Source organism: Doryrhamphus excisus, linkage group LG3, assembly GCF_037039965.1.
Source record: "Doryrhamphus excisus strain RoL-2023G ecotype Guam linkage group LG3, RoL_Dexc_Guam_v1.1, whole genome shotgun sequence".
Lineage (NCBI taxonomy): Eukaryota > Metazoa > Chordata > Actinopteri > Syngnathiformes > Syngnathidae > Doryrhamphus > Doryrhamphus excisus.
Genome location: NC_136359.1, coordinates 18,529,614 through 18,556,452, shown reverse-complemented (window position 1 = coordinate 18,556,452; position 26,839 = coordinate 18,529,614). Strand labels below are relative to the sequence as shown.

Sequence of the window (26,839 nt, the reverse complement as noted above, 5' to 3'; positions counted from 1 at the left end):
GACAGAGATCACATTGTTTGGACATGCGCCGAGGACAATGAAGGATTTACATGACATTAGATAACAAAAGGTTCAAGGTGTATGAACACAACATTTTTTTGTGGAAGGTGGCAGCATTCATATGTGACCTCCGGCGAGGTCAAGAGCATAAGAACAAACACTGTTTTATAATTGGCACTGACCCATGAATCCCAGTTGTATGTCACACTCTGTGTGAGTGGCTGCCATTATGGGTGATTGAGGTTAAAATGTAATTGAAAACAGCTTATAAGCAAACTCTTGTCCCTCATTCTCATCTTGCATGCAGTATCAGGAATCAGCTGAATGTTTTTTTTTTTAATCAATTAATAGATGTAAACAAAGTCACAGCCAGTCACAACATGATTATGGCACATCCAATGACCGCTGAACAATGTGTAAAATTTCAACACTTTACAAAATAAATTATGAGTGAAACAAAGACACAATTTGTAGCATCAAAATGTATGTTTGCAGGTATCACAATAATTTTCCTTAAGGGGATTTTAGCAGCAGAATGTACTATTTCTGAAGGCGTGGTTGTGTTTGTCATGAGAAATAAATACTTAGTGAATATGTTATCTAACTTTAATTATCTTAGTAATGGAGTTCATTCATTGTGGAGGAAAATAAGGGATATGGGAACGTGGTGAAGTATGGCTACACGAACCATATACATTGACCTTTAGAGGGCGCTACTTGTTTTGAGTATTCGTATGCTAACTGATCTGACCTTTGATACCGGAAACGGAAACGGTTGCAAGTTGTTGGCGCTCGTGCTAGCCGTGCTGTTGCAACGTAAGGCGGACGCGTTTTGTTGAATGAAACGTGTATATTTTATTAAACTCTGATGGTAGACACCTGAATCCTGCGCTGGTGACACCTACATCGACTTACAAAGACGGCGTGAAGCGAGTTTTGAGCCTAGACCACATTTTTAAAAAGTGCGCTAAAGCTAAGAGAAACGTCGCACCATGGCGGATGTTACCGCTCGTAGCCTTCAGTATGAGTACAAAGCGGTGAGTATTTTTATCAATTACCCTACTCATAACGATGTTATAGTCTGTTAAAGTTATTGTCTGATTTTTTATTACGCTGCAAAAATTATGTTTTGATGGCATGGGTTTCTTGCATACTCATCAGAGGCTAGCCGCCTTTGCTGCGTGGTGCTACTTGGATAACAATGTTACGTTGTTTGGAACCGTAGAACTCGAACTTGGTGCTGCAAGCTGATCGGTCCCTTATCGACCGCACACGGAGAGATGAACCTACGGGAGAAGTATTGTCCCTGGTGGGGAAGCTGGAGGGGACGAAAATGGGAGACAAAGCTCAGAGGACCAAACCCCAAAAACTGGAGGAGAGACGAGACAAGTTAGTACTGTCCTATTACAAGCCTTCACGTTATTGTAATCCCATTACAGCTAATTGTATTATAGTAATTGACAGATATTAATACTGTAACTGCTATTAATTTGTAGTGCTTTGTTTTGTATAGTTGCATTTTCTGTAGTTTTTGTGGGATTACGATTTATTTTGTTTTTATGACTTGTGCATGTTTGCTGTAAATTATTGTACTTAAAAAATAGATTGTTGTAACAATATCTTGTTAGAGGAACAAACGTTTTTCTCTAAATGACTCTGTAAAATACTGAAATTGTAATATAAGAATACAGTCACCGCTCGTTCGTCACAGTGAATTAGTTCTGCAATAAGTTAATTTCTGCGAAGTACAAACCAGTTTGGCTTCCTAAATCTTTGTTTACATCACATTGCACAGGCTACGCTATCACTACAGGGGCTTAACAGATGGCCGCCGCAAGCTACCGAGCTAACTAGTTAGCTTCTCCAATTATTCATTCTAAAGTTAGTGTTTTAAACAGATTGGGGAAGAAAAACAAAAATAACTTACCACTTCCACATGGAATGAGAGGAGAACCTTTTTTCCCCCCACTGACTCTGTCATGGCATGTCTAGTCAGCTCTGCTCGGCCAGTAGCCAGTGCCCATGTAGTGTGAAAGGTAATAATAACGCCTAGTGACAAGAATACTACACATAACTTGTCTTTTAATATTTTCCAATGACTCATTATGGCACAGGCAACCACAAAATAGCGATCATTTACTACTTGTTTTTTTGTTTCGTTTTTTTAAACGCAATATAGTGAGGGAGTGATATTTAAACCACAATACAGCAAGGGATGACTATATATATTGATTGGAAGTTGTAGGATTTGTGTGGCATCAATTAAATTTCTTTATTTTTCTTTTAACAGGAGACGGAAAAGAGATGAAGACAGACATGATATCAATAAAATGAAGGGCTTTACTCTTCTGTCAGAGGGCATTGATGAAATGGTGGGAATTGTATACAAGCCCAAAACCAAAGAAACCAGAGAGACCTATGAAATTTTGCTGAGCTTCATCCATGCTGCTCTGGGAGATCAGGTTAGTGAATGCTACAACTTTGTTTGGAGTCACTCTCTGAGAAATACACTGACATTATTGTGGTCTCCTTAGCCACGCGATATTCTGTGTGGAGCAGCAGATGAAGTCTTGGCAGTGTTAAAGAACGATAAGATGAGGGACAAGGAGAGGCGCCGTGAGGTTGAGCAGCTTCTTGGACCTGCCGATGACACACGCTACCATGTGCTGGTCAACCTGGGCAAGAAGATTACTGACTATGGGGGTGACAAAGATTTACAGAATATGGGTAAGACCAAAAGAAGCAACTGTGCAGTAATGTTTAACCAAAAGTAAACAAACCCTCACACTGGATTGACATCGTACCAGATTAAAGTGTCATGTTTTAATATAATTTTCTCTCTTCACAGATGATAACATTGACGAAACCTATGGTGTGAATGTTCAATTTGAGTCTGATGAGGAGGTACACCTTTCTTGAAAATAATTTTGCAGAATCGCAGATTTGTAGCCTGATAGTTTCTGACATTGCTGCTTAGGAGGGTGATGAAGATCAGTTTGGGGAAGTACGTGATGAGCACTCAGATGAAGACAGTGAAGGAGAGGAAGCTGATGTGGGCTGCACACTTACAGCCAATGTGAGTGCATCATCTTGTTTGGATACTGGCAGTGAAATGATGTGTGTTATTGACAAATAAATGTCACTCTTCCTGCCCTGCACAACCATTCAGCTTGGCGTCACAGGAGATGTGATGACTGTGAAGAAGAAGGATCTCCACCCTCGAGACATTGATGCCTTTTGGCTCCAGCGACAGCTCAGCCGTTTTTATGATGACGCCATTGTCTCTCAGAAGAAAGCTGATGAGGTCTTAGAAATTCTCAAGGTCAGCTAACCATCTTTGTGATACCTCAAGATAGATTTGTTTTGTATTATATTTCAGCCAGTCTGAGTTATTTATCTGTGTTCTCCAGACTGCCAGTGATGACAGAGAGTGCGAGAACCAGCTTGTGTTACTTCTAGGTTTTAACACCTTTGACTTCATCAAAATTCTCCGCCAGCACCGTCGCATGAGTAAGTCCATGTTGTTTTGTTTTAATTCTGACATGAACTCGTATTTATTTATTCATTTTTATTTTGAGCCCGGCATTATATTATAATTTAAAAGGAGTCTATATCAAAATAATTTCAAATAAATATTACTACTAAAAACAAAAAGGCCATAGTGAATGTGGTAAATGAGCAGGAAGAAGCAATAGCTTATGTTGTTCTGCCACATCACTCAGATTACATTTTTCTTCATGCAAAACATATTTACATAATGCTTAATTCAAAATTACATGATTAGCGTGTAGTCGTGGGAAAAATAATTAGGCCACCCTTGTTTCGTCACTTTATTTGTTGACTTCAATGCCTGATACAACCAAAGGTACAGTTGTTTAGACAGGTATAATGATAACATAAATAACTCATAAGAGTTTAAGTGATGATATCTAGCAACTTCCATGGTTTTCTTAATTTTTCCAAAATCATCTACATGAGTAACTAACATTGTACTTTCAAAAAATGTAACTCTTATGAGCAATAAACTGAAGAAACAAAGTGGTCTAATAAATTTTTTCCACAGAATAAATAATTACATCCTCACACGAGGCCGTATTTAGATCATCATTTTACTAATTAAAGACAAAAAACAAATTACATTGTCAATACATTTTATGTTTCCTTCTCTAAAATGAGGAGGTTAACATTAAATATTTTTTCATTTGCACAGTCAACACTGTAATGAAGACATTTCCCTCCTTCTGACTTGAGTTTTGTTGCTTGTGTTTTGCACCTTACAGTTCAGTATTGTACAATGCTGGCGAGTGCTCAGAGTGAGGCAGAGAAGGAGCGGATCATTGGAAAGATGGAGTCTGATCAGGAATTGTCAAAGATTCTGTACCAGCTGCAAGAGACAGAAAAGGAGGATATTATTCGGGTAAGGTGTATGTCTTTGCATTTAGTAGTATAAGGTTGTTTTTTTTTTCAAGTGACCAAATCTCAAGGATATCTGTTTTCATTGGGTTTTATCTTGAAGGAGGAGCGATCCCGCAGGGAGAGGGTGAGGAAGTCTCGTGTGGATGACATGGAAGCAATGGACGTAGAACACGGAGAGGTAAATATATAAATAGGGTTTATGTAGCTGCAGCTCATCATGTAAGCATGTTGACAATATACAGTTATTTGTCACTATGAGTGAAACATGGACTGTTAGTATGTGTACACAAAAGTTGCTGAGTTGTTAACCGTCCTTGTCCTACAGACAGTTGCTCCACGACAACTGTTGGATCTTGAAGACTTGACCTTCACCCAGGGAAGCCATTTCATGGCCAACAAGCGATGCCAGCTGCCTGATGGGTCTTTCCGCAAACAAAGGAAAGGTTATGAAGAGGTTCATGTGCCCGCACTCAAACCCAAGCCCTTTGGTGAAGATGAGGTTTGTTTTTCCTCCTCCAGATTACACTTACACATGAGAAGCACCAGGAGGATGGCTGGATCGCATACTAATTTCCACTTATTGTTGCATTAGGTGCTTGTTGCGATTGAGAAGCTGCCCAAGTATGCACAGGAAGGCTTTAAAGATTTCAAAACCCTGAATCGAATCCAGAGCAAGCTGTTTAAAACCACCATGGAGACTGATGAGAACTTGCTTGTGTGTGCACCAACGGTATGCTGAATTGATTGTATTGTTCTGCAGCCATAAATTCTTTTGTTTGTATTTGTGTATCACATGTCTGATTTCGCTATATTTTTATTCTTTATACAGGGAGCTGGTAAGACAAATGTTGCTCTGATGGCAATGCTTAGGGAAATTGGTAAACACATAAACACGGACGGAAGCATCAATGTAAATGACTTTAAAATCATTTACATTGCACCCATGCGCTCCCTGGTACAGGAAATGGTGGGAAGCTTTAGTAAGGTAAGTCACTCTTACTCTTGTCTAATATTGAACAGACTGTTGACAGTGGAAAAGACACTTTTGTATCCTCTAAATACACTTACAGCGATTGGAGAAGTACCGCATCAAGGTATCTGAGCTGACAGGAGACCACCAACTCTGCAAAGAGGAGATTAACGCCACTCAAATTATCGTCTGCACCCCTGAAAAATGGGACATCATTACACGTAAAGGTGGCGAGCGTACCTACACCCAGCTAGTGCGCCTCATCATCATTGTAAGTGCATTTTTGTCATGAAAGAAATTATATGTAATTGGAAATGGTGAACGGGCGGTGGGACGGTGCCCGAGTAGTTAACAGCTTCATTGAGGTTTACAAGGAAAAGCTACACTTTTAAACTTGCCTTGCTTTCATTTGAAATGACAAAAGTGAATGTTTGTGTAGGATGAAATCCACTTGCTGCATGATGATCGTGGGCCTGTACTGGAGTCTCTGGTGGCAAGGACCATCCGCAATGTGGAGCTGACTCAGGAAGACGTGCGCCTGCTTGGCCTCAGTGCGACACTGCCTAACTATGAGGATGTTGCCACCTGCCTGCGTGTTGATCCTGCCAAGGGACTCTTCTACTTTGACAACAGGTATGCTATGTAACAATTAAATGTTTATTTAGGTACCCCTTTTGTGGGTTGGGCTTTAAAACCACCTCTAGTGAACAGTGACAGTGTGTGCTATTCTGTCCAGTTTCCGTCCAGTTCCCTTGGAGCAGACTTATGTGGGCATCACGGAGAAGAAGGCTATTAAACGTTTCCAGATCATGAATGAAATTGTCTATGAGAAGATAATGGAGCATGCTGGGAAAAACCAGGTAGGTGTTGTTTTGACCTCTGATCACCTTGACTTTTCCACATGCACCCAGCTAAAATTAAACAGCATACCCTACAATGATGTTGAATCACATTTAGGCGACTTCTAACTCGTATGTCTCCGCCAGGTGCTCGTATTTGTCCACTCTAGGAAAGAGACTGGAAAGACGGCTAGGGCCATAAGAGACATGTGTTTGGAGAAGGACACACTGGGTCTTTTCCTGCGAGAGGGCTCAGCCTCAACTGAAGTGTTGCGCACTGAAGCAGAACAATGCAAGGTGATTAGCCTGACAAGTACAACTAAATACAAAGAAATGACACGTGGAATTTGGATGACCTTCAGCCTGAATTGTCTTTCATAGAACCTGGAGCTGAAGGATTTACTACCTTACGGCTTCGCAATCCATCACGCAGGAATGACCAGAGTGGATCGTACGCTGGTGGAAGATCTGTTTGCTGATCGGCACATTCAGGTTCTAGTGTCTACTGCAACTTTGGCTTGGGGTGTCAATCTGCCAGCACACACCGTCATCATCAAAGGTACACAAGTGTACAGTCCAGAGAAAGGCAGATGGACTGAACTCGGAGCCCTGGACATTTTGCAGGTCTGTCAGGAACATGCAAACAGGTCAAGTCAATTCTCAATTGCAAATTACTTGATTATAACCCATTTCAGATGCTGGGTCGAGCTGGGCGTCCTCAATATGACACCAAGGGAGAGGGAATCCTGATCACGTCTCATGGAGAGCTGCAGTATTACCTGTCCCTGCTCAACCAGCAGCTGCCCATAGAGAGCCAGATGGTGGGCAAGCTTCCTGACATGCTCAATGCTGAGATTGTGCTGGGAAATGTTCAGAATGTGAAGGTAAGCTGTTGTCATTTTTGTATGTGGTCCATGAACTTGAGTGTTTCAACTTGTACTATATTTCAGGATGCAGTGAACTGGCTTGGTTACACCTACCTTTACGTGCGCATGCTTCGCAATCCAACGCTGTATGGTGTCTCCCACGATGATCGGTCTTCAGACCCCTTGCTGGAGCGACGACGAACCGACCTCATCCACACAGCTGCCAGTGTACTAGACAAGAACAGCCTCATCAAATATGACAAGAGAACTGGCAGTTTCCAAGTATGTATCTCCAAGTATGTGTTTGTCTCATCCCTCATTACATTGCTCTAAATGGATCTCATTGTATCTTCGAAGGTGACCGATCTGGGCCGGATTGCCAGTCACTTTTACATAACTCATGACTCTGTTCAAACTTACAACCAACTCCTGAAACCAACCCTCAGTGAGATTGAGCTCTTCCGTGTCTTCTCACTTTCCTCTGAGTTCAGGAACATCACAGTGAGAGAGGTATGATGGACACTAGGAAGTCAGGCTTATCATTTGGCACGGAGACGTGGATATTTTCTCAAAGTTATGTATTTTTCTTGTTAGGAGGAAAAGTTGGAGCTTCAGAAACTTTTGGAGAGAGTTCCAATTCCAGTGAAGGAAAGCATTGAGGAGCCAAGCGCCAAGGTAACTGTTGTACACATAACACTACTGTTAGAAGAGAAATATCTGCACAATCCAGAGTGACCCGAATGTCCAAAAAGCAGAGCGCATGACATCTCACCAAAGTGCATTCAAATTATCAAATCTTTTTTTTTTTTACATGCAGTATTGTTCTTTTCCTGACAGATCAATGTGCTGCTTCAGGCATTCATTTCTCAGCTAAAACTGGAAGGCTTTGCCCTCATGGCAGACATGGTGTATGTAACACAGGTATACCAATCCGGCTTTTACTATTTTGGAACATTTTTATAATTTTCCTTATATTTACCTGGTAAATGTTAACCCCACAGTATAATTTCTGATGTGGTGCCCTCACAAAGTTTCTATAACGTTTTCTCTCCAACAATGCTTGTTGACATTTTCCTGCAGAGTGCTGGAAGGTTGATGCGAGCTATATTTGAGATTGTTCTCAGCAGAGGCTGGGCTCAACTGTCAGACAAGACCATGAATCTTTGCAAGATGATTGACAAAAGAATGTAAGTTACCTTTTTTAAAGAACGGCTTTCAAAGATTACATGCTAATGTAGTGGATTTTGGTTTCTTTCAGGTGGCAGTCAATGTCACCATTGAGACAGTTTAAGAAGTTGCCAGAGGAAGTCATCAAGAAGATTGAGAAGAAAAACTTCCCCTTTGAACGTCTTTATGATCTCAACCACAATGAGATTGGTAAGTCTCTCTCCTTCCACACTTTCTGTCTATAGTTGGAAACATAATAATCCTTGCTTTCCTCATTTCAGGGGAGCTGATTCGAATGCCAAAAATGGGGAAAACCATCCACAAATTTGTCCACCAGTTCCCCAAACTGGACTTGGCTGTTCATCTGCAGCCCATCACCCGCTCCACTCTGAAAGTGGAGCTCACCGTCACACCTGACTTCCAGTGGGAGGACAAGGTCAGTAATTAGAAGCCAAACAGCAAACAAAGCACAGTACTGTAAATTTGCCAAATACATTTCCTTGTGTGGTTTAGATTCATGGCTCATCAGAGGCTTTCTGGATCCTGGTTGAGGATGTGGATAGTGAGGTCATCCTCCACCACGAGTACTTCCTGCTCAAAGCAAAGTACGCTCAGGATGAGCACCTTGTGACTTTCTTCGTCCCTGTGTTCGAGCCGCTCCCCCCGCAGTACTTCATTCGAGTGGTTTCTGATCGTTGGCTCTGTAAGTGAATGCCTTTGGAAAATCTCACCATGTTAACATGATAAACATCTTAAGCATCCTCGTTCATTTACATATTTCTGATGTTTTCAGCTTGTGAGACTCAGCTTCCAGTGTCGTTCCGTCACCTGATCCTCCCTGAGAAGTACCCCCCACCCACTGAGTTGCTGGACCTGCAGCCCCTTCCTGTCACTGCTCTTAGGAACTCAGCCTTCGAGGCCCTCTACCAGAACAAGTTCCCCTTCTTCAACCCAATTCAAACCCAAGGTACAGAACTTGAGTAATGAGAAAATGGAACCACTTCCTCCCAAGCATATATACTATATGGTACCAAAGTGATCATTTTTTTTATGCCATCTGTGTCCCTCCAGTGTTCAATGCCTTGTACAACAGTGATGACAATGTGTTTGTGGGAGCGCCCACTGGCAGTGGAAAGACCATCTGTGCCGAGTTTGCCATTCTGAGGATGCTGCTTCACAATGCAGAAGGTCGCTGTGTCTACATCACCCCCATGGAGGCACTTGCAGAGCAAGTATGTGTCTAGAAGCCCACTGTGTTGTCAAATCCGCCTCCTGAATTTCTTTGAATATATTTATTCTTACATTGTCCTCTCATCAGGTGTTTGTCGACTGGCACCAAAAGTTTCAGGACATCCTCAACAAAAAAGTGGTGCTTCTGACAGGAGAAACCAGCACAGATCTGAAGTTGTTGGGAAAAGGAGACATTATTGTCAGCACTCCTGATAAATGGGACATCCTGTCTCGTCGCTGGAAACAGAGGAAGAATGTCCAGAATGTCAGTCTTTTCATCGTTGACGAGACACACCTCATTGGTGGCGAAAATGGGGTAAGAATACAGCAAAATGAAGTAGAGATACTTGGGAAAATGTCCATCCTGATTTTGAACCTTTTGTTCTCGCTAGCCTGTGCTTGAGGTCATCTGCTCAAGGATGAGGTACATCTCATCTCAGATTGAGCGGCCCATCCGCATTGTGGCCCTCAGTTCGTCTCTGTCAAATGCCAAAGACGTGGCCCACTGGCTGGGGTGTAGCACCACAGCCACATTCAACTTTCACCCCAACGTTAGGCCCGTGCCTCTAGAGCTGCACATCCAGGTGTGTAAATGTTTGTACTGCCTCTGTTCATGTTGTTCCACTGTTAGATTTACCAAGAAAGTGGGTAGCACTTTAAATGTGTCTCAATGAAAAGTCTCTCTCTATGTGTTTTAGGGCTTCAACGTGAGTCACACGCAGACTCGCCTGCTCTCCATGGCCAAGCCAGTGTATCATGCCATCATGAAACACTCTCCCTCCAAACCGGCTGTGGTGTTTGTGCCATCCCGCAGACAGACTCGCCTCACAGCTATTGACATTCTCACATTCTGTGCTGCTGATGTGGTTCCTCAAAGGTTGGTCTCCACTCCCGCTGCCAATGCCAAGCCACACCACAGTGGAGAGTAAATGTCTGTGTTCCTTCAGGTTTCTGCATTGCACCGAGACCGATATTGCTCCTTTCCTGGATAAAATAACCGACGCCACCCTAAAAGAGACTCTGGCCAATGGTGTGGGGTACATCCATGAGGGCTTGTCTGCAGCTGAACGCAAAATAGTGGAGCAGCTCTTCAATTCGGGTATGACCACTGATGCTCTGCTTTTACCGCAGTGGATTTGACTGCAGGTGTAGTGGTAGATAATTGCTCTCCTTTTTCCAGGCGCTGTTCAAGTGGTGGTGTCATCTCGCTCCCTCTGCTGGGGTGTTAACATTGCTGCACACCTTGTCATTGTCATGGACACGCAGTACTACAATGGCATTATCCATTCGTAAGTAGAGGTGTTTGTTCATTGTGTCGAAATTTGGGAAGAAGACGGGTTTATTTGGAGAGTTAGGAAATCATCTGCCATTTTGATGGATTATGAAAATGAAGGATTAATTAAAGATTCTAGCTGATGATTGTCATGTGCAACAGTAGAAACACAGTGGTAACACTGAACCATGAAATTCTTACTATGCGATTAGTTGAGACAAATTCAGCACGAGAAAATCTAGTAGTTACCTTGTGGTGGTGTACACATGTCCTTCTGTACATTAGTGGTTTCCTTCAATGGTTACTTAAAGGCATCATTTCCATCATTCTTCCAGCTATGTGGACTATCCCATATATGACGTCCTCCAGATGGTGGGCAAAGCCAACCGACCAATTCTAGACGACGAGGGACGTTGTGTCATCATGTGTCAGGGCTCCAAGAAGGTACAGCATCTTTTGTTCTGTATTTTAAAGAAATGAGCCGGCAATAAAAACATGCTTATCCCCTCTTCTCCTCTTAGGATTTCTTCAAGAAGTTCCTGTATGAGCCTCTGCCAGTGGAGTCCCACTTGGACCACTGTCTCCACGACCATTTCAATGCCGAGATTGTGACCAAGACGGTGGAGAACAAGCAGGATGCAGTGGACTACTTGACCTGGACATTCCTCTACCGGCGTATGACTCAGAACCCCAACTACTACAATCTACAAGGTGGAACTTGTTTGCTGTCAAGATGACCAGCTGCTGAGTCAACCAAATGAGGAGCACACTAACTCAAGAGTGGTATCCTGACCTTGTCACAGGCATGTCCCATCGCCACTTGTCTGATCACCTGTCTGAGCTGGTGGAGCACACGCTACATGACCTGGAGCAGTCCAAGTGCATCAGCATTGAGGATGAAATGGACGTCGCACCTCTCAACCTGGGCATGATTGCAGCCTACTACTACATCAACTACACCACCATTGGTTTGTGACAACATGTTTGAATGTTTTGTTCTTGCATCAAATGTTTCTTTTCTCAAGTGTTGTTTCTTTTGGTCGGCAGAGCTGTTCAGCATGTCACTCAATGCCAAGACCAAGATTCGTGGGTTAATTGAGATTATTTCCAATGCTGCCGAGTATAAGACCATTCCCATCAGGCATCATGAGGACATGCTTCTCCGACAAGTAAACACTTCACACTAGCAACTCTCAAATAGTCTGCAAGAGTGTTCACCAGTCTCACAATGTCAAAATGTCTCATTGTCCAGCTGGCCCAGAAGGTTCCCCACAAGCTCAACAACCCCAAGTTCAATGATCCCCACGTGAAGACCAACCTGCTCCTCCAGGCTCACCTCTCCAGGATGCAACTGAGTGCGGAACTGCAGTCGGACACCGAGGACATCCTAAGCAAGGTGTGTTGGGACGTTACATTTTTATTCCGTTTATATAATTACATTGGCGGACAACTTGAGCAACCCCCTCTTGTGCTCGTCAGGCCATCCGTCTGATTCAGGCCTGCGTTGACGTTCTGTCAAGTAACGGCTGGTTGAGTCCTGCACTTGCAGCTATGGAACTGGCCCAGATGGTCACACAGGCCATGTGGTCCAAAGATTCCTACCTTAAACAGCTCCCATTCTTCACTTCGGAGCACATCAAGCGGTGCACAGACAAGGTATTTATCAGTAAACTGATGTTTTTTTCACTTACTGCAATTATCAGACTGTTCCAAGTAGTAATAATAATCTTATTTGTTATTATCAGGGTGTGGAGAGCATCTTTGACATCATGGAGATGGAAGATGAAGACAGAACTGCTTTGCTACAGCTCTCTGACGCTCAAATGGCCGATGTTGCTCGCTTTTGTAACCGCTATCCCAACATCGAGTTGTCATATGAAGTGTCTGAAAAGGACAATATCAAGAGGTTGGCTTTCAGATTTGTTTGTAAATATTGAGTGATTCATAACTATAAAAGCTAGATTTATTGTTGCTGCAAGCTCAATGTTGGCATAAAACCACACATTTTAATCGTCATTAAGAAAGGATTACCTTGTTATACTTGAGCCATAATTCTAGAACACTGTGGATATATTAATTGAAAATCCACAGTAAACATCTATACTTGACTTTAAGGCACTGTTTTCTTTATTCTCAGTGGCAGTCCAGTTCTGGTTCAGGTTCAGCTGGAGCGAGAGGAGGAGGTGACTGGACCTGTCATTGCTCCGCTCTTCCCTCAGGTAGCTGTTTGGTTTTGTTTTTTTTATTGTTCTGTGCAAACTTTGATCCGATGTAAGAGTTGGATCGATCTGTATTTATAGTGAACAGTTCAATTACCCACGTATTGTTACAGTTTGTTGTGGTGTAGAATGACAGAGTCAAAATGATTATTCCTAATATTGGCGTTTACCAAAACCTTGGTAAAATTAGTACTTTTCTAATTCTGACAACCTCCAAAATCAAGTCAATGTGTTTGATGATTTAAACTCACTGGATTGTACATTTTCCTAAAATGGATAATCAATGTCAATTACCGTAGCATTTTAACATCTAATATACTATTGTCCAGAATCGTGAGGAAGGCTGGTGGGTTGTGATCGGAGACCCGAAGTCCAACAGCCTTATTTCCATCAAGAGACTGACCCTCCAACAGAAAGCAAAGGTCAGTGGGCTGTACTGTGCATATACAAAGTGTGTGTGTACACAACACATACACACTTGATGCTAATCACCTTCCATTGCCACCCGACAGGTCAAATTGGACTTTGTTGCACCAGCGATGGGCATTCACAACTACACGCTGTACTTCATGAGTGACGCATACATGGGCTGTGACCAGGAGTACAAGTTCAGTGTGGACGTGAAAGAGGCGGACAGTGATGCCGACAGCGACTCAGACTGATCCAAAGTGTTTGACGCCACAAGCCGAGGCTATTGTCTGCTTTTATGTACATATTACATCTCCTACTTTAAATGTACATCTGTTTGCGCTCAAATCAAGTTCTCTAGTAACTCTATTTTCAGCTGTTAAGATGAGCTGCATTATGTTATAGGCTGATCCAAAACACATTTTAGTAACTGATGTAGACAACACAGGTGCATTTTGTCATTGCCTCTCAATATTCAAGTTTGTCTGACTCAGCTTTAACTGTTAGATTTAAGTCCTTTGAATATGTAAGATGTGCTGTCCTGAATTACTTTTGCAATGAGAAACCATGTAGTTGTCACACTTTTATTTTATACAAATATCAGATTGATTAAAAGGTCTTTTACACCATTAGTTAACATGTTGAAGCTTTAATTAATGGTTCATTCCTGCTCTTGGAATGTCCAGATGGCGATGTCCCCACTGTCACTGCAGGAAGCCAACACTCCGGCTTCTTTAGGGTTCCATGCTACACAGTTCACATCCTGACTGTGAGCTTTGGGCACCTGTGCAGCTAGGGAGAACACAGGCTGGTCCGGGTCAAGTGACTTGTCCTCCTTAAACACTCTGACTGCGTCATCACCACAAGCAGTTGCCAGGGCACCAGTCAGACGACACCTGGCAAGAAGATGCGCACAAGCTGAGGCAGTCAGGAACTTTGCAGAGGTTGCATAACCAAAATGGAAATGTACATACTGGAAATACTCATAGTATAGTAAATAGCATTGAAGAGAGGCTGGTAATACTGATATTTAGAAAAAAGTTAATTTTCAACTTTCATTTACACTTACATTTTTGAGTGTTTGACAAAGTCAGAAACATTTGTTGTACATACATTGTTTCTAAATGTGCAGCACTTGCTGATTGGGGCACTGTCTCTTTTAAAAGTGGACTTGCGCATTTCCTCTTTTCTGAGCTATAAATGTTATAATATTCTTGTGTTAAATGATGCTACATCATCAGATAATCAGGATTGCACATTTGGAGGTGAGCCCTGAAGGCAAGGTGTCCAGAACTCAATGCAAAGTGATAAAAATGAGTATAAAAGATGACAAATTGGTAAATATGGTGTACAAAAGAGCACATCTTACCAGTCAATATCATACACAGTCCGTCCATGATATCCAGAGAGTGTGCAGACACACTTCCACGACAAGTCACCTGATCCAAGCACACGGTAAATTTCATTACCAAGAAAGAAGACATTAAATTTGCAGTCAGCTCACCTTGGCCACTTTCAGCTGGACACTCCTTCCAAATTTTGACAGTGCGATCATCACTGCATGATGCCAGCCTGTCTCCGGTGGCGCTGAAGGACAAGCTCCACACAGTGGAAGTGTGGCCCTGCAGAGTGGCTCTGCACTCCCAGTCATCATCCTCCTCCTTGTAAATGCAGATATTGTTGTCGTAGCTTGCTGAGGCTAGAAGCTAAGGAAAGACATGGTTAAATAAGTCAGCAGAACTCAAGTCAGGTGTGTGTATGTATGTGAGACTCACATCTTGCGTCGGGTGCCACGCAACATGTTTGACATCTTGTGTGTGAGAATTGACAACTGTGACACACTCGTAATCATCTTCCTCGTCCACTGTGGCATACCAATTAAAAGAAGATCATGATTTGTAACTTCTTACAGTATGTGAATCCAATTCGGCGTTCAACACAAACCTTCCCAAACCCAAACGCTCTTGTCCCGGCTGCATGTTGCTAGCAGATTCCCTGAAGGAGCCCAAGCCACACATTTCACCTCATTTTCATGTCCCTCCAATACTGTCAAGCTCTAAGGGAACACAATGAGAGCGTGTCCATCAATAGGACAAAAACATTTAAAGTGTACACATTAAACAAACCTCAAATTCGTCATTTTTCTTTTTCCAGATGCATGTTGTGGCATCAAAGCTAGCAGAGGCTAGATAATTCCCACAGGGAGACCACGCTAACTTCCTTACGGTGCGCTGATGACTGTCCTCCAGCACGCTCTTACATACCCACGACTCACCTACAAGCATAAATGGTTATTGACATCAATGTCCATCAAAATACATACACGTCCATTGAAATGCATAAATATAAAGGAACATGTGGGATAAAAAAAAATAGTTACATATTAAATAATTTACTATGATGTGCTAGGTTTTAAACAGGAGAAACATTAAAATAAATGTAACAAAACTACATTAAATGAGTATTTGTTTTACGGTGACCAAGTGGTTAGCATGTTGGCCACACAGGAGATCGCAAATTCCTGGGTTTGAATCTCCAATTGGGCATCTCTGTGTGGAGTTTGCATGTTCTCCCTGTGCATGCGTTTTTGCTGTTTTGTCCATAGGTATGAATGTGAGTGTGAATGGTTGTTTGCCTATATGTGCCCTGTGATTGGCTGGCGAATCCAGGGTATACACCTCCTCTTGACCAAAGTGGGCTGGGATAGGCTCCAGCATACCCCCACGACCCTAATGAGAATATGCGGCATAGAAAATGCCTGGATGGAAGGAAGTTTTTTTTTTTTTTATCAGCGGTGCGCCCACAGAATCTTAAAAATATATCAACTATCTATTGCACACACTAGACACTACATTAAAGTCATCTCCGTAATCTGATGCAATAGAAACAAATGAACTTTTGATTGACAGTGATGGATATCCACTATATTATTTTGTTTAGTGCTGCACAACCTCTCAGTATGATGTACGAAGTACAGTACAGTGTGGTTCATTAGTTTGATTAGCTGTGACACGTGCTCACCCTCTCGTCCCCAGATCCGGATGGCCTTATCGCCCCCACATGAGGCCAGAAGTGTTCCATTTGGACTCCAGCAGACGAACCAGCATCGAGAGTCTGGATGTGCTTTCAGCCTGTGTACCAGGGTCAAAGCCTCCTTCATCTCTAAAGGTCAAATGTTTGAACCGAGTCCGACAAACTCTTTACTCACCACTACGTGACAGCTTAACTACTTAGCTAACTGTTGTCCACAATGGATAAATGAATGAAGCGGCAATTAATTTGCTTGCAAAATATTTTGTCCTTGTCTATTAAATACAACGTTTCAATCATATGGCGACGTCACGTTAGATAATTTTGAATTTATACTACTGAAAGTACGACAGTCATGCCGGAAGTGGTGCCATGTTTGTTGTGCTGCTTAACGCAATGCATTGTGGGCCAGCAAAGTAGTGGTCTGACATGCGTAAAAGAGCTGGGAGTGTCCTGTCCTCATCAGTTGTCAAGTATTGTAGTGTATTATATGTTTATTTGTATTACGTGTTCATAAACATACGTTTATGTGGCTCAATAATGTAATTATAAATGTATTTGTTCTTTCTTTTTGGCAGAAAAGAGTACTGCCTGGATTATCTGATCATGCAACAAGATATTCAAAGCATTTTATAATGAAAAAAAAAGTCATTTCACTTCTCATTTTAAGCAAGTTTTCGAATCAAATCTAAATACACGGGAATGGTTTAACTATATCGTGAGATTATATTCATATAGTGACAGTAGCCCTCTGAGAGCAGCCATAACTGCGATGAAAACGTGTTTTACAACCCTGGTTTAGAAAGAATCATCCACGATATCGACAGACATAGAACATCCATTAATCTTCTATGAGCAGTTAAAGCATACGATTAGTTACACTTGCTATTTTAGAAGTTACCAGTAGAGCGCAGCACTGACCACTACTGCCTACAATTGAAGCCCATTGAAACGGCAAAGAAGAATATCGTCTAACAAGGAAGTCAATAAATCCAAAAGCTACCTTCGCTGGCTTCCTTTTGTTTTGTTTGTATTTTGTTTCTTTTTTATCGCTATATCGTTATTGTTTTTACAAGGTCGGACAGTTGGATAACATACCAAGTGGTGGGTAGTATTACTTGTTCGTATTTACTGAGGTTTTGTCTAACCGCCGGCGCGATTTGACGTTAGCTGCGTAGGCTAATAACAGCTAACAGGCCTGAAGGCCATCTGCTCGTTGTTTGTCGGCTTGTTAGCAGTCTGTTGTCCCTTTAAACTGACATAGTAAGGGTCCAGACTTTTGTGAACTAAATATTGAGGTTGTTGCTTACAAACTACGTATTTGGTTTCGCTGGGGTGGTCCTAGCACCGAAGCGTTCACGCCACTTGGAATTAGTGAAAATAATCCAACTTCCTAAAAGGACTGAAAGACGAGGATGTATGCCCCGCCGGGTTCAGCCGCTCCTGGAAGCCGGAGAAGGAGAGGAGGCACCCCATTGCCCAAGCAACCAGAGCGGAGTCTGGTCTCAGCTCTGCCCGGAGCCCTGTCAATTACTGCCTTGTGCACAGCTCTGGCTGAACCAGCCTGGCTCAAGGTTCATGGAGGCACCTGTCCCAGACAAGAGCTGGGGGTGGCGGATGTCTTGGGCTATATCGACCCCAAGCTTCTGGACGGTAAGACCTTGGACTCAACAGTGAAAAAGTGTTGACCCCCTTCCAGATTTGTCACACATTATCAATACAAATATATTTAAATATTAGTCAATGAGAACACAACTGAACACAAAATGCAGTTTTCAAAGGAATCCAATCTGGACAAGGTTGTAAAGCCATTGCTAAAGCTTTGGGACTCCAGTAAACCACAGTGAGAGCCATCATCCACAAATGGTGAAAACATGGAACATTGGTGAACCTTCGCAGGAATGGCCAGCCAACCAAAATCACCCAAGAGCACCAAGACGACTCATCCCAGAGGTTATAAAAAACCTATGTGGTCTGACGAGACAAAAATATAACTTTTTGGAAGGCATGGTCCCATTATATCTGGCGAAAAACGAACGCCACATTTCAGAAAAAAAGAGTATCATACCAATGGTAAAATGTGGTGATGGTAGTGTGGTGGTCTGGGACTGTAGATTTATTTCTCACCTAAAAATAAAAATAATAATTTAAAAACTGCATTTTGTGTTGTGTTGCCATTGACTTTGAAACGTCTAAGTGTGACACACAAAAGAAATCAGAAAGGGGACAAACACTTTTTCACACCATCGTATACAGTAAATGTGTTTGTAAAGCTTTGTGTTGTGGCATTGTCTTGCAGATTACTGTGTGAACCCGCAGACCATCTTGTTGCTCAGAGTGATTGCTGCCTTCTGTTTCCTGGGCATCTTCTGCAGCCTGACTGCATTCCTCCTGGATGTGTTTGGACCCAAGTACCCTGCCCTCAAGATCACACGAAGATATGCCTTTGCACACATCCTCACAGGTCAGTCTTTCAGTGTTTTATTGTTACCGCTACATGTTGGTAGATTCTGATTTGGCAAATAAGGGAGTAATTAACTTAATGTGCAATGAGAAAACATACTTTCTGATTTCTAAAACCTTTATTCTATTTAAAATTCTATATAAAATTACAATTAGGTCCATATATATTTGGACACTGACATAAGTTTTGTTTTTTACCCTTTTACTGAAATGTACTCCAAAAGATAGTGATATAATGGGCACGGACATAAAGTGTAGACTCTCAACTTTGATTTGAGGGTATTCACATTCAAATTTAATAACTTCAGTGGCACTAAGACTGAAACGTGTTCCTCCTCCACAGTGCTGCAGTGTGCCACCGTCATAGGCTTCTGCTACTGGGCTTCAGAGCTGGTCTTGTCGCTGCAGCAGCAACACAAAAAGCATCACGGCTCCCTCGTGTACGTCACCTTCGCCATAAGTTTCTACCTGGTGGCGGGGGCCGGCGGAGCCTCCATTCTTGCCACGGCGGCCAACCTCCTGCGACACTACCCCACCGAGGAAGAGGAGCAGGCTTTAGAACTGCTATCTGAGATGGAGGACAGCAGCGAAACATTTCCTGCTGATTATGACATTGCCAACCAGTTTCAGCCGCCGCCCGCGTACACACCCTGACAGGCCTCGCTGGTATCACTTTGCTAGAGGAGCCAACATGCTCGCAGTCACATGGATATCTTTGCAAACACTTTCCATAGTTGAACACGGCGTGCACGGCAAGTGCACACACGCCATGACTGACAAGCGCTTCAGTGCATGAGAGCTAAGAAATATGGGTCACTGATGGTGTTGATTTGCATGTAAATGGCTTGTAGGAATTGCTTCTCTATCTAAAGCAAAAATGCTCAACATGGCTGATGAAGTAATTGATTAAGCAGCCTGATCAATGGTGATTATTATTGAAGCCGACGTGGCTCGATTTGTCCCCCCTTTGTAGGTCATGGGCGGAGCTTTGCAATGTTTTTAAAATAGATGTGCTTATGTTGCTGATACATCAAAAGTGCAGAAAAATCCAGAGATTGCTTTTATATATAATATCAAACAGCCCTTTATTTATTGATTACTTCACTTGTCCTGTTGCTGATTGGTGATGACATCAGTGGTTGTGAAAATGAAGCACCACGCAGAAGATAAAGAATGTGTTTGGCAGTAAAAGTAACATTCAGATTCAACAGAAACCTCACTTCTTCAGTTAGTCTTGTCATGTCTTTGTATAGCATTTTTTTCAAAACAACTTTATTTGTACCCTGTGACCCAGTAGTGTTTCAATGCATGTGAAATATTTTCAAACCTTCTGCCGCTGTTGCCAGATGGATTCAAATTGTGATTAGTGTGGTGATTGTAGTTGGTTGTGTGCTCTTATGTTTACACTATTTCTGCTTTTTATTCATACATTTTGATTTATATATTCATCTTTATGTAAATATTGTCAATACATTTAAAAGGTGTTGAAAATAAAACATGCCCTTTGTCATTTGTGTTTGTTTTCACATATAGGTAATACAGAGGTAGAAGGGATCTTTGAATTATGGAATTCCAGCTAAGAGATAGTAACCCACAAAATATGAATTAACTTTTGCTGAAAACACGACAGAATATTAATCATTTCTGGCTTTATGGTGCTTAATTTATATCACTGGAATATTATGTCATATCTATCAAAATAAAAAGAATTGATCAGTGTTTTCAGATTTCAGCTTCTGTGTGTTGCCACATTGATGTAATCTGCCCGGGGCCTTCAGAAAACAGGAGTTCTGGACCATGTCACATACACACTTCCAACTGGCCCTGACTGCTGGCTATGGGGCTGTTTTTTTTAGCCAATCAGACTTCAGATTTGCCTCTGAGGACCAGCTGGTGGGCCTGCAGTGACATCAGCACTTTTCAGTCCTCTGATTGGTTGATCGGAGCGAAACTGCTCAGTGGTATAAGTTACGGCCAGAATGGGGAAGTCGGAAGACGCCGAGATCATTTAATCCTACACCCTCTCCATTTTCATATCAATTGCCAATACATTTGTTCACTTCCTGTATTCAAGATGTACTGTTTAACAAATGTGAAACAATGTAAAAAGTGATCAGGATATATGTTGATATTCTTCAACTCTAAATTCATTGTGCTTTCATGGCGATGGCGGCATTGCTTTTTGTCAGATGCTCATCCATGTAGACGTTTGTACCTTTCAGTGTCTTCCCCTGTTTCAGCAGTGCGGTTTTGAATTTTCAGTTGGTGTACTTAACAACAAAGACGAGTATGGCTTTGTTTCTGCCATACAATGGAAAGCATGTATGGATGATGTCGATATCTATCCCCACTTCCTTTGAAGTAAAAGCTTAATAACGTATTTCCGGGTAGCACGGCGGTCGAGTGGTTAGCGCGCAGACCTCACAGCTAGGAGACCAGGGTTCAATCCCACCCTCGGCCATCTCTGTGTGGAGTTTGCATGTTGCATGCGTGGGTTTTCTCCGGGTACTCCGGTTTCCTCCCACATTCCAAAAACATGCTAAGTTAATTAGCGACTCCAAATTGTCCATAGGTATGAATGTGAGTGTGAATGGTTGTTTGTCTATATGTGCCCTGTGATTGGCTGGCCACCAGTCCAGGGTGTATTCCACCTCTCGCCCGAAGACAGCTGGGATAGGCTCCAGCACCCCCGCAACCCTCGTGAGGAAAAAGCGGTAGAAAATGAATGAATGAATGAATAACGTATTTCCTGAGTTTAAAAAAAGTGGTTTGCAGGTTCGGACCTCCATCCTTCCATAATCATGTCAAAGTATCCTTGGGCAAGATATTGATCCAGCATACTTCTGCGACCTTAGTGAGGATAAGTGAATAGAAAATGAATGGATGTATTTTTAATAATGTCACATTGTACAAATACTACGGAACCTCTGAAAATACTGTAATTCAATATGTTTATATAAAGACACAATCATGAAGATTCTATCATGGTGCAAACGCTGCACTGTGCTGAGGTGGTAATCGAACAATATATTGAGTGTGACACTTGAGACTGAGATATTTCTGGGTTTGCCAGTCTAGACGTTGTCGATTCAGCATGGCGTTACTGCCAGTAAGAGCCTTACCACTTAATAGTCTTAAAAGGACATACAACCTCCTTTGCTATGCGGAGAGAAATCCAATTTATCAGCAGTGGAATAAACACTGGCCTAAACGTCCTGCAGATCACAAGTACTAGTCTTATATTTTCTAGCGTTAAAGATCTTTGATAGGAAGCCAATCAAGGGTCAGCGGGGAGTGTTTAGACTGGTATCCAAAGCTGACAAGGTGACTTAAGTTGATGAGACAAATAAACAAGGTATTAAAAAAAGAGAGGATGCTCACCTGGGAAAGGTGAAACAGTGCTGGCTCTTCTGAGAAAATGCAGCTTACGTGATGACGTCTGGAGGTGATATATACGCCGCCTCACGTAGGGACCTTTAATGAAGTGCTACACTCTGAAGATCAACCATGCTGGCATCCAGGGCTCTGCTGTCTAAACAGACACTGGCGGTTCTCGCTCAACAACCAGCCGCCTTCGTCCATCATGGCACCCAAGGCACCTGGGGGAACACCAACGTGGCCGTGGTAAGTCACGCCAAACTGTCACGGTATTACGTTTTGGTTTTTTTTGCATGAGCGTGCATGAGAGCTGATGTTTTGCAGGTGTTCTCAGGATGTGGATGGTGGGACGGGACTGATGTCCACGAGGGCGTCTAGTGAGTATCGCAGGTTTTACGTTCCACCAAAAGAACATATCCTATAACTAGCACCTCCATCCTCAGCACCATGTACCATCTGAGCCGTAACGGTGCCCGCTTCCAGATGTTTGCTCCGAACCAGCAGCAGACTGAAGTGATGGACCACATGAAGAAGCAGCCCTCTTCTGGAGATCGGTACAACATGTCATCACACGGTGTACTTTTCATGTTCCTGGCGTTATGGCGTGATGGCGTTTGGCCTTTCCGTAGGAACACGATGGTGGAGTCTGCTCGCTTCAGTCACAACCAAGGAATGATGCAAATGAACGATTTGTCCAAACTGGACGTCAACACCTTTGATGCTGTCATCTTCCCTGGAGGCCACGGAATCATCAAGAACCTGTGAGGAGCAGTGATGACACTTCATGGAGGAGGTGATGTTCATGTGTCGCTTTCTCTTCTTCAGGTCCTCTTTTATGAAGGATGGGAAAGACTGCAAGCTGCACGGTGACGTGGAAAGGGTCCTCAAAGAGTTCCATCGCTCACGCAAGCCCATTGGGTGAGTTTCTCTTTTCAAATCGTCAAACTACATTGAATATGACATTTATTTACATAATAGCTGGCCAGTAGTTGCATAGAATAAAGAATAAAATACATTTTTTGTAAATAAATACATTTAAATGGGTTCTGAATAATTGTATGTACTGGACTGAAGCGCTATAATGCTTTTTAAAAACCCTGTGATTAAATGTATAAATAATAATAATAACAATACTTCTAATATCATACCAATAGAAATGATCACAATCAACATAAAACATCTACATAAAAGAAAATCAATAATAATAACAAAATAAAAGACAACTATCAACATGCAATGATACATTTATGATATTGTCCCATAATAACTGTTTGTCTTATTTACTGCACCAACTACACTCATTCACATTAAAACAGTAAGAATACATTTCATAAAGCATGTATAACAAGGTTGTCCAAAGTGGGGCCCGGGGGGCCTTTTGTAGCAAATCATATTATTTCTCAGTTGAAAAATGACAAATGAAAAAAGGTGTAATATAACCAAAAAAAAAGTTGAAATATGGTTACTAATAATACACTACATGAAATACCTTGACATCCATAACACAACTATATCCTTAATAATTGCATATACGTAATACGTAAATACTACCAATACATGTAATGATATCCAATACAAGAAGTGTATGTAAGTCAGATGCTAAGAGGTATATGATATATGCTATACATATATATATGGGGCGGGGGGGCTGGAGCCTATCCCAGCTGTCTTCGGGCAAGAGGCGGGGTACACCCTGTGATTGGTCGCCAGCCAATCACAGGGCACATATAGACAAACAACCATTCCCAACACATACATGATATGTTATACATGATAATTAATATTAATGTATGTGTATGTTTGGATTTCAATAGATTCGGTATCTAATGTTGTGTCCAGTAAATCGCCTGTTGCTTCCTGACATGATACACTCTACTACACACTACTACACACTAATACACTCCTGTACTTAAAGGGTCAGGTCTAAATGCAGCAGCACAGTTGACACTAATAAATCAACACAGACAAATGAGTCTTCTTGAGGCTGATGAGGTTAAGATGGAGGAAGGTTGCCTTACTAGCAGGGTCATCTCAAGACACGGGGGTTAGGTGGGGGACACCTAGTGGTCGAGTCTGAGAATGACAGGATTGAAGAGAGAAGCGGATGAACCATCTGTCACAGGGGATTTTAAAAGTGGGTGGTACCTTTTTGGTGACTGGTTGTGAATAGACACCAATCCAGGATCAGCTGGGATAGACTCCAGCTCTGCCGTGACCTGAATGAGGACAGGCTGTGTAGACAATGAATGACTGGACGACCTTTGCTTTTGGCTGGAGAACAATTTTATAATGTGTAATATGAAAATAATATTTTAAAAAATATTTAACATTTGCTGGGAAGTTTCATACAATCAAACTACAATATTGACTTGAATTTAAGACGACCTTGAATATAAAAAAATGGGAAAATATGATTAGAAAAAACACAAAATAATAATAATAATAATAATGTTCCCTAATTTATTTATTTATATCGCAAACATTTTATTTACCTTAGTTTATAAGCCGAAAGCCCTTCCTGACACAAACCTCCCATTTATCAACAATAACTGCGGGTAATCTAATTAAATGACCATTTCATTTGTTGTGTGTGAGTGACAGGAAGAAAAGCTCTGACGTGAAGTCAGTAAGTGCCAACTAATTTGCATGTATAAAGCTCTGGATCTGGAATATAAGATGACCCATCCTTTTGAAAGTGTTTTGTCGTGAGAAAACATGGTCTTATATTTAGGTCATTAGTGTCTAAACTTTGAATGAAATAATGCAAGGGCCATTTTGATATTTTGTAAACCAACATATGCAGCTATGCTAAGAACTTATATACATTTCAAGTAAAAACTACACTCAGCTTTGGTGGATTCAGTATCTGAACGGCACTTATTGTCTTGTATCTTATATTCAGCAGATTCCACGTTCCCTGATATCTTTTCTCCATAGCTGGAACGTTCTGGTGGAATCATTCCCCGTGCTCATCCCTTACTTCTGCTCAGTTCAATAGAAAGAACTGGAAAGATGGGAATAAAAAAAGTTTATCTTCAGTAACATATTGCAGTCAAGGGCTTTATAGGACTTCAGGAGGTTTGCCACCAGCTGCTTATAATTATATCAAGCCACTTCCAAGAGAGATTCCTATTTTGACCTAATATTGTATCTTCTTTATTAGTGACCTAAACTAAGAACATTTTTGCTACTTTTGTTCCGGTTGCATTTTTCTTGTAGACCAGTGCCGTTTGACTTGAATCAAATTACTAATTATATTTTCTATTTCCGCTTATTGTTATTTATTACTTATTGCTTATTGTAATTTTTCAGAATGATGACTTTATTCTCATAATATTTGGACTTTAGTTTTGCAACATTATTTTATTTTATTTTATTTTATTTTATTTTATTTTATTTTATTTTATTTTATTTTATTTTATTTTATTTTATTTTATTTCATTTTATTTTATTTTATTTTATTTTTACAACATTGTAACTTTCTCACCAACCTAATTTTGCCCAAAATTTTAACTTTATTTAGTTTTGTTTATTTCTCACAATATTACGACTTTAATAAATACATCTTTTTTCAATTTTATGCTTCTAAAATTACATAATTTTTTTCATAATATTGCAACTTCCTTTTTGTTAAATTATTACATTTTATTTTCCACTTAATATTTGGACTTGCTGTTTTTTCCATTGCAGTCTATCCAGCATGGCTCCCGTGCTAGCTTGCCGCGTGCTGCCCAGCCTGGAGGTGACCATGGGATACGAACGAGACGACACCAGCCGCTGGGGGAAGTGGCCCCACACCAACATGGTGCAGGTTGTGAAGAGCATGGGGGCCCGTCACAATGTCCGCGAGCCATACATATCCTTCCAAAGACAATCATAAAAGCTATTCATTTTGGTGTGTTTTTGATCATTCTTTTGCGTTGTGACCTTGACCTTTTTTCCTTGCACGAGGCCCACGTGGACGAGAAGAACAAAGTGGTCAGCACTCCGTCCTTCATGTGGGAGACGGACTTCCATTATCATTACATATTTGATGGCATTGGAAATATGGTCAAGCATGTCATGCGCATGTCAAGCAAGTGATGGAAAAGATATCACTAGTGTGATAATAATGACCTCTCAATCACATGCACACACCAACCACAACATTAGGTACACCTGCACAATAATAAATGGAGGGAGCACTCGTCCCAGATCGCAATACATGAAATATTCTAATATTAAACCGTGGAATTAGAGCACAGAACTACAATAGACCGTTACACTGGATGTCAGGTGTACCTAATGAATTGGCCAATGTGTGTAGAAGCTTTAGTCAAAGCAGGTGCTCTGTGTGTATTTGTGAGTGACGTGTGTAATTTTAAGTATCATGTTAGACAATAAACGATTGCTACTCAGCAGTACTACACATGCCACACATTGAAGTACACACAAAAAAAATCACATTAGCAATATAGCTTATATGCATATATAAAAAATGCCCTCATATTTCTAAAATAAAAAGAAATAATGAGCAAAAGTCTGCAACCTTTTTTTCGTTAGATAAGTCTTGGTAGGGTTAGCGCGCAGACCTCACAGCC

General features: G+C 41.6%; 4 protein-coding genes across 4 annotated transcripts; 3 read left to right on the top strand and 1 right to left on the bottom strand.

Annotated features, from left to right (window-relative positions):
- The first annotated feature begins 757 nt into the window (after positions 1-757).
- snrnp200 (small nuclear ribonucleoprotein 200 (U5)) lies at positions 758-14,014 on the top strand. Its single transcript, XM_058071007.2, has 44 exons — positions 758-1,037; positions 1,226-1,389; positions 2,291-2,462; positions 2,535-2,727; positions 2,849-2,904; positions 2,978-3,076; positions 3,170-3,322; positions 3,411-3,510; positions 4,281-4,417; positions 4,517-4,594; positions 4,742-4,915; positions 5,009-5,146; positions 5,246-5,401; positions 5,487-5,657; positions 5,826-6,019; positions 6,123-6,246; positions 6,373-6,522; positions 6,607-6,849; positions 6,921-7,109; positions 7,176-7,373; positions 7,449-7,601; positions 7,686-7,766; positions 7,929-8,012; positions 8,172-8,278; positions 8,350-8,468; positions 8,540-8,694; positions 8,772-8,961; positions 9,052-9,225; positions 9,330-9,490; positions 9,577-9,804; positions 9,881-10,072; positions 10,187-10,365; positions 10,436-10,587; positions 10,669-10,777; positions 11,097-11,205; positions 11,283-11,472; positions 11,565-11,729; positions 11,809-11,930; positions 12,014-12,157; positions 12,241-12,417; positions 12,507-12,667; positions 12,899-12,980; positions 13,310-13,402; positions 13,493-14,014. Exons 1-44 carry the CDS (start codon positions 993-995, stop codon positions 13,640-13,642), a joined length of 6,411 nt encoding a protein of 2,136 aa, XP_057926990.2. The 5' UTR covers positions 758-992; the 3' UTR covers positions 13,643-14,014.
- On the bottom strand, positions 14,015-16,833 carry ciao1 (cytosolic iron-sulfur assembly component 1). Its single transcript, XM_058071008.2, has 7 exons — positions 16,410-16,833; positions 15,515-15,663; positions 15,333-15,444; positions 15,164-15,252; positions 14,893-15,094; positions 14,758-14,827; positions 14,015-14,284 (listed from the first exon to the last, which is right to left on the bottom strand). The coding sequence occupies exons 1-7, from the start codon at positions 16,546-16,548 to the stop codon at positions 14,050-14,052; spliced, it is 996 nt and encodes a 331-aa protein (XP_057926991.2). The 5' UTR covers positions 16,549-16,833; the 3' UTR covers positions 14,015-14,049.
- A 383-nt stretch (positions 16,834-17,216) lies between these two features.
- Positions 17,217-20,391, top strand: tmem127 (transmembrane protein 127). Its single transcript, XM_058071009.2, has 3 exons — positions 17,217-18,071; positions 18,718-18,882; positions 19,225-20,391. Exons 1-3 carry the CDS (start codon positions 17,834-17,836, stop codon positions 19,533-19,535), a joined length of 714 nt encoding a protein of 237 aa, XP_057926992.1. The 5' UTR covers positions 17,217-17,833; the 3' UTR covers positions 19,536-20,391.
- A 1,956-nt stretch (positions 20,392-22,347) lies between these two features.
- Positions 22,348-26,778, top strand: gatd3l (glutamine amidotransferase class 1 domain containing 3, like). The gene is made up of 7 exons (XM_078789826.1): positions 22,348-22,505; positions 22,584-22,636; positions 22,703-22,813; positions 22,889-23,020; positions 23,085-23,177; positions 25,950-26,115; positions 26,208-26,778. The coding sequence occupies exons 1-7, from the start codon at positions 22,389-22,391 to the stop codon at positions 26,340-26,342; spliced, it is 807 nt and encodes a 268-aa protein (XP_078645952.1). The 5' UTR covers positions 22,348-22,388; the 3' UTR covers positions 26,343-26,778.
- The last annotated feature ends 61 nt before the right edge of the window (positions 26,779-26,839 follow it).